This window comes from Salvia hispanica, chromosome 1 (assembly GCF_029641045.1).
Source record: "Salvia hispanica isolate PSC_SH4W2 chromosome 1, Shi_PSC_v1, whole genome shotgun sequence".
In the NCBI taxonomy this organism is placed as follows: Eukaryota; Viridiplantae; Streptophyta; class Magnoliopsida; order Lamiales; family Lamiaceae; genus Salvia; species Salvia hispanica.
Window position 1 is genome coordinate 57,208,278 of NC_142692.1, and position 12,165 is coordinate 57,220,442.

The 12,165-nt window shown below is 37.6% G+C and overlaps 1 protein-coding gene across 3 annotated transcripts; it reads left to right on the plus strand.

Annotated features, from left to right (window-relative positions):
• The first annotated feature begins 592 nt into the window (after nt 1-592).
• On the plus strand, nt 593-8,947 carry LOC125218771 (uncharacterized). 3 transcript variants are annotated; one of them, XM_048120526.2, is made up of 16 exons: nt 593-892; nt 1,079-1,151; nt 1,478-1,543; nt 2,128-2,193; nt 2,278-2,360; nt 3,013-3,064; nt 3,151-3,219; nt 4,205-4,272; nt 4,360-4,408; nt 4,504-4,588; nt 4,673-4,774; nt 4,941-4,992; nt 6,215-6,266; nt 6,752-6,868; nt 7,059-7,850; nt 8,042-8,947. In XM_048120526.2, exons 1-16 carry the CDS (start codon nt 699-701, stop codon nt 8,765-8,767), a joined length of 2,646 nt encoding a protein of 881 aa, XP_047976483.1. In that variant the 5' UTR covers nt 593-698; the 3' UTR covers nt 8,768-8,947. The 3 variants fall into 3 exon arrangements, with proteins under 3 accessions (XP_047976483.1, XP_088922914.1, XP_047976484.1); XM_089066788.1 differs by having other exon boundaries at nt 748-912; XM_048120527.2 differs by lacking the exon at nt 593-892 and having other exon boundaries at nt 1,136-1,151; nt 2,110-2,193.
• The last annotated feature ends 3,218 nt before the right edge of the window (nt 8,948-12,165 follow it).

The following is a 12,165-nucleotide window of genomic DNA, read 5'->3' on the forward strand; positions in this document are numbered from 1 at the left end:
GCGGACGGAGGGAGTATTATCTATTTACTTTCTCAAATACTTTCTCCTTTGGAGAATGGTTTTTCATGAAAAGAAGACAAATATGGTAGTTATATTAGTTTACCTCTTCATTGACCTCTTCCTTTGGAGATGCTTTAAGAAGTTGCAAAAATATCATTTTAGGGCCTGGGGATGTTTTGGTATGAAAAAATATGATTTGTAATTATATACTCCCTACATCCCAAGATAAGTGACCTACTTCTTTTGGGCACGGGATTTAAGGAATGGTATTTAAATAAGTTAAAGTGGAGAGAGTAAAGTATGAGAGAGAGAAAAATAGAGGAGAGAAGAGAGAATAAAGTAGGTGGAGAATAAAATAAGAGAGATGACTTTTTGCTAAAAATGGAAATAGATCACTTATAGTAGGACACCCAAAAAGGAATACAAGTCACTTATCTTGGGACGGAGGGAGTATAACATTATGGTCCTCTAATATTATTTTTTTTTATTAGAGGTTTGTGACGTCACAACCTAAATAGTTAAAACTTTTGAGGCAGTGCACTCTACTAACAATTTTATTACTACTCCATAAGATAGAGAAATAAGAGAGAAATTAGAAAAAGAAAAGATTGGTGGGAGAAAGAGGGTCGTGCATTTGATTTAGTTAAAACCCTCATAAAAAATTGAAATAAAGAAAAGAGTAAGAGCGGGAGAGAAGAATGACCGGAATCACAGCGGCGCTGGCGACTAGGTTATACACCAATGACGGCTTCACCGGCGGAGGCACCGGCTTGACACCGTGGGAGATAAATAACTTCCGAATTTCTGCTGCCATCGATCGTTTGCTTATTCACTTGTACAACAACAGTAGAAACGACAATGAGTTCGACAATCTATGCCTCTCGCTCTCCAGGCATTCCTCCTTCGTTTAATGTAGTATCTGTTGCCTGCTATATATGCATTTTGCCTATTTTATTTTCAAGACCATTTAGATTTTAGAGTGTGTATATCTTGACAGTTCCTTTTACTTCAGGGTGATTTTAGCTGATTCTTTTGGCTTATCACTGCTAATTTATTCTTTTTCTTTTGTGCAATGCAGATATATTGATTTTTCCATTGCAAACAATTATTTTCCAAACAGGTCACGCGATTTACCTTCTCTGGTAAAGCAGGTGATGATTTTATACACTCTTGTTTGTTTAAATTTTTAGTGATATCTAAGTGTGACTACTGACTAGCTTGGATAAGTTGTTTTCGTACTCTATTGAATTCTTGGTTTGCTTCTGAGATAGAGCTGCAGTACTGTTGGTGTTGCCTTTTTCACTATTTGCTCCCGTTGTGAAGTGGACACGTGTGATTAAATGAGTTCCTCTAGTCACAACATAAGAACTACAGATGGACGACCGATGATATTTTGGAATTTGTTTTCTTCATATATTCCATTAAATGATGATGTAAAGTGTTCTTCTCATTTTTGTCTGAAATGTTATGTTGTTAGGTGAGCCAAATGAAAAATGATGCCTCAACGCAAGCAGCTATTATGGTCCTGATGATTTCTGTCAAGGTAATTCCTTTTCACTGCCAATTTTTAATAGTAAGTGGAGTACTATTTTTTTGCTTCAGTTATGCATTGTTAGATCATTTATTACATGTTCTGATGCCTGGATCATATGCATCATTTGTTTATTGACTCCTGGTGGTGTGACGTGTTGAAAATGCGACTCTGGTGCTTGCAAAGTTTTGAAATTGTAAAACAAGAAACAGTTTTTTTTCTTATACATCTGTAAAGATCCCTAAGCAACCACATTAATGCCTGATATTTTATGAACCACCAAAATAGTTTTCAAGAAGTCGTTTTCTAGCCTTTGCACCAGTGTAACTTGTTCAGTTCTCTTCTTTGAAACAGTGAAATGGGACACTTATTTATGATATATCTATTCATTTTTAGTGTTATGGAACCTTGTTTGTTTCTATTTTTTTCCCAAATTGCATGTGTTAATAGAACTAGAATGCAAAATTTTGCAAGTTTTTCCCTTCCCAAGTGTTTCTACTTATCCCAAGTGTTTGTGGAATCCATAAACATTGCTTTTGCATGTACACCTCCTTTTTTCCACTAATTGTTCATCTCAGTCATGGATTTTGTGATAGAGTGCTTGTCAGAATGGGTGGTTTCCTGATCAAGACTCTGAAGAGCTCCACAATTTGGCAAGAAAGGTATGTCAATATTTTTTATTATTTGATATAATCTAACTTTCAATATATTCTGTATGTAATTTTGGAATGTGATGATATCTACAGGTAGCAAGCAATTTTTGTAGTGTATCTGATTTCAGCACTGACCCAAACCCTTCTCACCCAGTTATCTCAACAGTCATGTCAAGGTATATATGTTTCTTTTATTACAACTTGATGATTTGATCCTAATTTTTCAACTTAGTGTGTCATGTGTTAAGGCTGCAAACTTCTCATTTATTTGGTTGCCTGTCAATTCAAACTGGTTCTGCAGCCATGAAGGAAGGAATCACAAATTGTTATGATCACTCCCTTGCTTTGTTCCTTTTAGATAGTTTCTAAATCATATTTTCCTCTAAAGTATAAACTGAATGGTGATGGCAATTAAAAAATTCAATGGGATAAGGGTAATGCTATTCTTCATACAAGAATGAAGGATTTAGCTCTGCTCCATAGATTTTTCAATGTTTATGGATTTGTCTCATAGAGCACCCATCCTTTATTGCATGAATTATTTTGGTTCTGCTTCAAAGATTTAGTTATAATAAATTGTTCATGTTGCTTTTGGATGTTGAACATTTTTCTTATTCTTTTGTAGATTTGATATGAACATAAAAATAACATTTGTGTTTCACTTGGTTAATTGAGAAATTTACTAGTCCTATAAAACGTACCAATACACAGTTCTTGCATCTTGGTTTTCTGTTCTCCCTTGTTAGCAGCCAGCAATCCACTCTAGTTTGTTTTGTGTCATTTTCCTTCCTTGCAACTGACCGAGTTGGGTTGTGAGTATGTCTACAGATTCTATCCAAGATTGAGAATGGGACATATATTTGCTTTTCTTGAAGTGAAGGTTGTTATTTTCCCTTCCTTTCCCCTATCAAAAGTTCTTATTAATGTTACTATGCTGATAGTATTGTTGTATTTTGTTCAATTTAGCCTGGATTTGAGGCTTATGCGAGTGACTTCCAGATATCAAAGAAGACGTATGCCCCAGGAGATAGTATTGTAAGCTTGCAAACCATAACTCGTGTTAACAATTTGTTAGAGCAAGTTCCGTATATGTTAGCTGTGAAGTTTGCAACTGCAGCTGGTTTACTGTGTTTCACTGTCCTCTATGATTTCTCAAATTAGTTAGGAATTAGGATCTTTTAGTCCAGTCCATGGAGAATGGGGATACCTAGAAATAAAGTAAAGTGTTGATGCCAGTTAAACATTTGATGTTGTGTATTTAGTTCGTCAAAGGATATCATTTCTCGATGCAGAATGAAGTATTGGCAAAAACATCAGTGAAACATCAAGGATTCAAAGAACTTATTTCTTAAAGATTTATATGGATCAGGTACATGGTGAAGAATGGGCACATGTACATGGGTACCTAGGTAGCATGTAGATAAACTGATTCCTGGTGGACGAACCATAACCTGCTACCATCTTATAGCTCATTTCCCCCCCACACTTTTTGTAAAATGGTACTATCTGGTGGATCATGGGCTGTCTAGGGTTGTACCTACTATCATTTGTATAATAAAACATTCAATAATTTCATTTGGCTGAATGAATATAAGACAATAAATAAATGGGTCCCTCTATTCACTGACACTAACTATGACCATGCTATATAATCAGCATGAATGAATAGATTGATTCTTGCAACAGTTTGAGAAATGGGTGAAGACGCAATTTCATATGGCATGTTTGAAACTATTTTAATGCCTATGATGATGCCCTTCATGATTGTCGTTCTGTACCATGAAATGAATATATGACTGGTAATTAGTAGCTCTTGGGAACACTAGGCTTTCCTTTGATCCTTTCCACAATGCATCCATGCCTGAAGGCTGATATCAGCTGATAACTTGCATGGGGAAATTGATAACAGTTTCTGTTTTCAATTATTCCAATTTACTTTGCCAAATCATGAAATTACAGGCATAGCTAAGAACTTTTGATGCTGTTTACTTGTTAATCTCATATTGACTTATACCTGCAGAGGTTGTTAGTGGTCCAGACAGATAGCATTGAGACATCTTCCTGCCTTGTTACTCCTGCCAAAGTAAAGTAAGTTCTTTACTTACAAAACGTGACTAAAAATGGGGATATATTTTCTTTCTTTTATAACAGTTCACAACGCATTTCAATCTGCAGCTTTCTCTTGAGTGGAAAGGGAGTGGAAAGGAGGACTAATCTTTTCGTGGTTTGTTGCAAAAAATATTAAGTAGTACTACAATTGATGTCCTTTGCTTTTGCTAACAATTAGATTCTACTTTAAAATTTCATTGGTTTACTTAGGATACGGGCCCTCAAGTTCCAACAGTTGTGACACCTTTGCTAAATTATGGATCTAATCTTCTTCAAGCTGTGGGTGAATTTAATGGTATCCTTGACTCATGTTTCCGTATCTGATACTACGGGTTTTGACATTGACAAGTAGCTTACTCGCAAATTTGTGATTTTGAAGGAAATTATATAATAATAGTTGCATTCATGAGTGAAGTGCCAAACCCTGATAGTAACACCCTCCAGGACAGCAAGCAGCATGCTCCTGCAACTGTGGATGCAGGTGCCTCTTCAATAAATCTCCTGAATTAGATAGAGAATATTCATTATTGTTCTCTATGCATATCTAGTTTGATAGGAACATTATAAAAGGTTCTTCTCGAGTCAATTATTTGCTAAATCTTTTCTTTCCTTTTTTTTGTTCTTGGTTTTTGTTTTGCTTTGTGTAGATTCTGAGGTAGTTGAAGGATCATCACGGATATCACTGAATTGTCCTATTAGGTAACCGATTATCATATCTTTCATGTTTATGTTATATATACTGTTAAACTCTGCTTTAATATCGAAAATTTCGCTATTTAAATTTTCTATTTTTTACTGCATGACAATGCTTTGGATGTAAAAGATGATTCATCTGTTACAAGATTAACCAAAGTAATCTACAACCACATAATGTGTTAATATTTTGAACTGACACTTTTTTTGTCAAAGCTAAATGTTAACTAGCAATATAAAAAAAAAACCTAGTACTAAAATATAGCCATAAAACCCTAAAATTTTCAAATTTTGGACAAAATTGCCTCCAACTTTCTATTGACACTCCTAAGCCCTATTTCTAGTTTATTTGAGATTTTCCCTCACAATTGTTCATTTCAAACCATAAAGCACTCTCTCTCTACTCTACTCTCCACACCCTAAAATTTCCCTCCCGATGCTGTCGTCGTTGTGTGGCTATTTGCAGGCTGCTGTGAAAAAAATATGATCTTTGCTGCTGACCGTCAACAGTAATATAGCCAAAATATTTCCAGAGTAATGTAGCTGAAATGTAGCCAATTCATGAAAAGATTATCAAAGCATGATTACCGAGTAGGTACAGTATGCTGTTATGAGTTCAACTGATTCATACCAGCGTACCAGATTTAGTTTGGTAACCATTCGTACTATGCATACCAAGATTTTCAGCATACCAAAAACTTCTGCATGGAATACTGTGCATACCAAACCTGTTCCATAACTAGCAAACCATTCCATACGAAACCTCCAAACCCAATCTCATGAACCCCTGGGACGGCTATTTTCCTGAAGTGGCAATTTTCCTGAAGTGGCAATTTTCTGGCGCGGCGGCGACTTTGGAAAGTGTTAAACATAGTAGAGAGAGATAAGAAAAATAACGAGAGAAATAGGATGGAGGAGTCAGCAAGAATTTGATTATGAGATATTTTGGTCTCTTCAAGTCAAGACTATTTCAGTTTTTAAAAGTTTTTGGCTAACTATTATTTTCAATTATCTAAAAGTGTCAATCTAGAAATTGCCTACCATCATTTATGTACTTATCATGACTCCAGTAACTGTCCTTTATGTCTATTGCCAGAGTTGAGGTTATTTTACACTCCCCTTAACTTAACTAATCTAAATTTTGTTGTCATCATTCATGGACATGAGAACTTTTTCTTTCACCATGATGTCCTGCTGATTTGTGTATCATCATTCTTAATCCCAACAGCTTCACACGTATCAAAATACCGGTCAAAGGGCTTTCATGCAAGCATATTCAGGTAATTAATTATTAGATAGTTGAATAGAACTTATACATGTTAAGCTCGGATTCAGAAGCAATGTCTTTCTGTTTATCATGTGATAGTTACGTAGAGATAAGTTTCTCTAATTTCTTAGGATGTGGTGATTATTCATTCAAATATCTTGCTTACCCCTGCAAATTCAAATTTCCTTCTAGATTTCAGGTTGAGTGCCTAAATGTTTGAATCCATTGAGGCAGTATCTTTTTCCTTGTAAAATCAGATGAGTATATCAAGAAAGATGTCATCTATTGGGTATCATAAGATTTAAGATGTCATAGATTGATAATCTCTTTTAATCATTGTATATGGTGAAGTCTTAAACCCGTGGAACCTATGAAGACTGAAGAAATAATATTGGTGTAATTTTCGAGCTTGATGTTTGTGACAAACTTTGTTAATTTGAAGGCTAAATTTTTGTTCTAGAACTTTGCGCCACTTACATACTTTTCCTTTTCCCTTAGTGTTTTGATTTCGACAACTATGTGGACATAAACTCAAGAAGACCGTCGTGGCGCTGTCCCCATTGTAATCAGCACGTGTGTTTCTCTGATATACGCATTGATCAAAAAATGGTTAAGGCAAGTAGCTCTTTTCTTTTATTCTTGGGTTTTGCTAAATTATACAGTACCATATATTTAGCATCTTTATAGCTAATAGAATAATATATAACACAATTTTATATACTCTCCAGCGTTCAAAGAAATAGATAGGCACATACTCTATATATGTCATATGTTTCTGATGTGTGAATTCAATTTTGACTTCCAGATCTTGAAAGAGGTCAGGCCCAATATATCCGACATAATTGTCTCCTCAGATGGGTCATGGAATGCTGCGATGGAAGGTGAAGAAATGACAGAGAAGCCAGAGGATAAGACCTTAAATACAGAACGGGATGAGTCTCTTCAACCCGAAGAACTACTGGATCTGACTCAGACTGATGATCCAATGGATGTTTCTGATGCATCTGGAACTGAAGACAGCAGACATTCTTCAGTGGCTAATGCTCAGACGACATCAATCAACCCTCATCTGGCCATCACAAATGATGCCAATCAGAGCAGCACTCACACTGAGAGAGACTTCTGGGCTGGGATTTATATGTCAACTTTTGGGTTGGGTACATTAGATGTTCGACCTAATGCACAAACTACTGGTCCCTCTGCATCCACTTCGAATCTAACCGAAGTTGGGGCTTTCCATCATAATGCTGTTGCTACAACTTCTACACCACAGACTGGAACTCCTTTGCCCCAATATCAGCAGTATCAACTTGGGAACTCCCCTGTTATTAGTGACTATGGTATGCCCTCAGCAGTTCCCAGTCATATAACTAGAACGGCTAGTGTAGTTCAGGCTCTTCCTGCTAACACCTCTGCTCCCACCTTGCAACCAAGCACTTCGGCAAATGCTGCAAGCAGCTCCTGCACAACAAATAGTCTTTCCGTAGCTTCACAAGCCTCACCTGCTGCATCTAACTTGACATCAAATCATGCCAGTCCACTTCAGGCACCACCAGGCTCACATTCAGCTAAATTGCCCCAACATCTCAGCATACAGGTAGCATTGTTCTAGTTCAACAAGTTTGATTCTTGAACTTATGAACTTTTCCCCTTTCATTTTGTTTTTTGGTTGTGCCATATCATTGTAATTCCTTGCTTGTCTAGGTTTCATGTTTTATTGTTATATATATTGTGCCTGCCCCTAAACTCTGATCAGATAATTAAAATCATTTCTCGAACTTTTGGCAGCAAAATCGTGCTCAATCACCTCGGCAAAATACTGGTTTCGTACACCCAAATCAGGTGTCCAATATGTGTAGAGTTTCAAATGAAAACCAAAGTTTTAGTCGGCAGACAAATTTAAGGATCCCTCGAGCAACGAGTCAATCTTCGGGTACGGCCAAGTCATCCATGCAACCTTCAATCAACGTAATGCATCCCCATATGCACACAGGAGTAGCTAGCTCCCAACAGCTTAATCTGCATAGAACAGGTGTAGCTAGCAGTAGCACCCAACAAGCTCAATTGATTGCAACTGCAAATAGGGCTGTCCAGATGTCTATTGGTGGATCCAGAGCTATGCCTTCGTATGCATGGAACACCGCTGCACATATTATGCCAACCCTGGCTGCTGATCCAAGGGTCACGAACAGGGCTACACCAATGCCGCAACCAGACACAACTGCTCAAACTTCTGTAGATCCTAACTTGCGGCCTCCTGGTCGGATGCGAGGAGCATTATCAGGGCAGGCTTATGCTGATGCCTTGTACCGGTTAATTACTCACCCGACTCAGCAAGCTCAAATGTCTCGACCAATCTCAAACCCTATGGCTCTTCCAAATATTGTTCAGCCAGTTATGCCGAACTTCATGGCTCGTGGAAATGTTCAGGTTGTACGGGCTCCAAACTCTGCTTCTGCAGCTCCTGTTGGCAGGTCAGTGGGGCCGGACATTTTACCCAGTGGCTCATCTTAGATGTACCGACTTTTACATAAGAGTAGCTTTTGTGTTATCTCCTTCCCTCTAATTGTCCCTATGCAGTTTAGGATGTGATGAAGTTTACGGGATTTGACTGATATTTCGGTGTAGTTTTAACTAACATGCTCAAATTTAATGGAGAATGACGAGACAGTCATGCTTTTTTTGCCTAATGCACATGTAATATACTTCCCCGTTCCCCCACTTTAAGTAATTGGTACTGATTTTAAGAAATGTGAAGGAAAATGACGTAAGCCGTTAAATGAAATGTAAGTCTTACTTTTATACAGTTTAATTTTATAGTACAATGTAAGTGTAAGAATTTAGTGGAATATGAAGTCTACTACCTAAAATAAAAAAAAGTAAGTGAAATTTTAAAGGGATATTGGCCCATAATATCATGGAACTTTAAAAAAGTCACGAACTTTTAATTTGACAAATAATATCATGAACTTCATCTGAGTTTTGTTATTTTCCATCGGTGAAAAAATTATGGCAAATAATATCATGATACGGATTTTTTTCATAATTTTTCGACAACAACTTCAAGAGCTTCAAGTTCTTCAATATTTGAGTCCAGAGCCTTTGTCCCAGACATCAATGTATGAGGTGCCGAGTTCGAGTCCTCTCGACGTCACTTGTAATTTCCTCCTTTCTTAGCAGTTTATTTGTAATTTCCTCCTTCATAAAGAAGTTAATTTAAAAAAAAAGGTTCTTTAATATTTGAAGATAGTTTTTCTTGAAGTATACCATCCAATATTGTTCTTCAATCCATTAATATAGCCGAAATTTTTTCGTTGGTGGGAGTGGCGGAAGTCGTGGAAGGAGTGAAGGAGACGATCGAAGAAGGGGATGGCGCGACTGTGGAAACACCCATAGAAAAGGGAGTAGGTGAGAAGGAGGCAAGTGGAGAACAAGATCTAAATGAAACGGCCAAGAAACAAGGCCTGATGACTGATGAAGAATTCCAAGCGATTCTGGACGAAGTAAGGCAGAACGAGCTGGGTACTGCCGAGATGACTAAGGTCTGGACCTCGCATCCCAGGCAGTAACGTCTGTGAAGGAACCTGGAGATTCATCCGCCAAGCTAACAAGGGAGGTGGTACCAGAGAATAAGCCAGAAGAATCGAGAAAAACATCAGGAGCAGACATGTCCCAACTCCCAAACAAAGGAACCCAATAGTGTAAAGAGGAAATTGATGTTGAAAGTGATAGGGTTGGCAGCGGAAGCACAAATAAATCAGAGAATCAGATCTATTTAGCAGATTATTCAGACAAATTCTATTCGCGCAATTATCACATGTATCATGCTCATAACTTGAATTAAAACATGCTTTTGATAATAGAAACCTAAAACATGCTTTTCTACGGAATAGAAGTTATACCTTCTTAATTCTCCAAAGAATCGTAGATGGCTTGCTACTTCTCCATGTGTCGATCTTCAATACTCGACCACTGATCTTCTAACTGGGCTGATCTCACCAGAACACTAGGACTCGAATAAAGAAGACAAAAAATTCTCACGAGGAGAGCTGAAGATTTCGAATTCCTCAAGGAGAGAGAGGACAAAAATTTCATATTAAAAATTAATAAATCTCTCTTCTGTCTATCATTTATTCTCCTATTTATATTAAGTTCATATTGTGCACAGTCAGAGATCTTTGGAAGGTTTTAGATATGGCCTCCCCCAGTAAGCTTTTTACTAATTAAATTGAACCCACAATTTAATACAAGCTTATATTGGAATATTATTATCAGCCACTACAGTAATAATATTGCACTGTCTATCCAAATCCGAAATTACAAGCAATCCGGATTTCCATTTTGCCTAAAACTTTATTTCCCACACTTAAGATAGAAATGTCCATTAATTAATTATTGTCTGCTATAGACGTAATTAATTAACTTCTTATTAATTTTAAGAGTGGATTCAGCACGAAACATATTTATTATTCATAGAGTAGTCAAACTCCAATTAGCTAGGTTCTGAATAATAAAACCTTGTTTCACGCTCCTCTTGAGGGCATTATCAAACGAGACTCACCTCGCGTGCGTTTCAACATAATAGCAATCCTAGCACCGCTATGCATTAATCACCACTACCCAATATATCAGGATTATTGGGTTACGAAAAACCACGCCATTTGATAAGTCAAAGTAGTGCATCATCAATATCGTATGCTCAATGCTAACATATGTAAATTAAGAAATAGTTATTTATCAAGACCTCATCTTTCAGTAGATAGCATAATGACAATGTCTTGCTGTTAGATCCATTCAGTGCTATACCATACCAATGTCATCTTATTTCAGTGCTATACCACTTGCAACCTATCTAGGTTGTGAAGTTCTATTTTTTCGTTGTTCAGAATTGACCATGTTACCTTAAAGTGGACGACGCCCACAACCGGTCTACTAAAACAAAGACTTAGACTTTGTTAAGTTTCTTATACATTTAAACATGTAGTAAAACAACCATTAAATGTAAAATAAAACAATATTATGACAAAAATAATCTGTTTTATTCCTTTGAAAATAAAATAAGAATTATTACAGTATCCAATCACTCGAAAGGTGATTTCTAGTATACAAAACTCTAACAGAAAGATGATCCAAAAGGGCAACAGCCGAAGCGCACATCGACGAGATGCTTAGTGCGCTAGCCAACGAAGCAAAAAGGGGCCAACAACGCTTCTGAGGCGGTAGAAATATCAACTGGAGAGGAAAAGGATACTCTTACAAAACCTGAGGAGGATACCCAATCAGTTAAAGCCCCATCAGAAGTCCACCAAGAAACGGAGCTCATAACACCAAACCCTACAAGCCGGGAGAAAGGGGGGACTCCTACAAAACCTGGGGAGAACCCAATTGTAGTTCCTCCTAGGCCAGTACGTGAGGTGGTTATGGAAGCCTAACCGGCCGCCCCTACTGCCCACGAAGAGCCGTCTGCATCGAAGAAAGTGAAGTCTGACAGTGAGGATGAAGAGGAACGTTACCAGCCAGAGAGAAAGAGAAAAGGGAAGGCACCAACACAGAAGAAACATAGCAGCAAAAAGCCAAGGACCACAACCGTAGTAATCCGCGAGCCTGAACAGGAGAGATGGCCGCCCAAGGAGGAGAGTAGTGACGAAGAATACACCTCCATCGATGAACCGGATTTTGAAGATGACGTGTCCTTGGAAGATGAGGAGTTTTGGGACCAACGGCTAGCTGATGAGCACTGCGAACTTGTTCACCCTCCCGTGGAGAGGGTGGAGTATCTGCCGTGGCAAGTGGAGCTTGATGACGACTTGATGGAGGATATGAAGCACTTCAACACAAAGAAGTTGCAGGATGCATTTAAGGAGAAAGATGACAACAACAAACAGGTCAAGTGCAGAAAGGTACTCCATTTT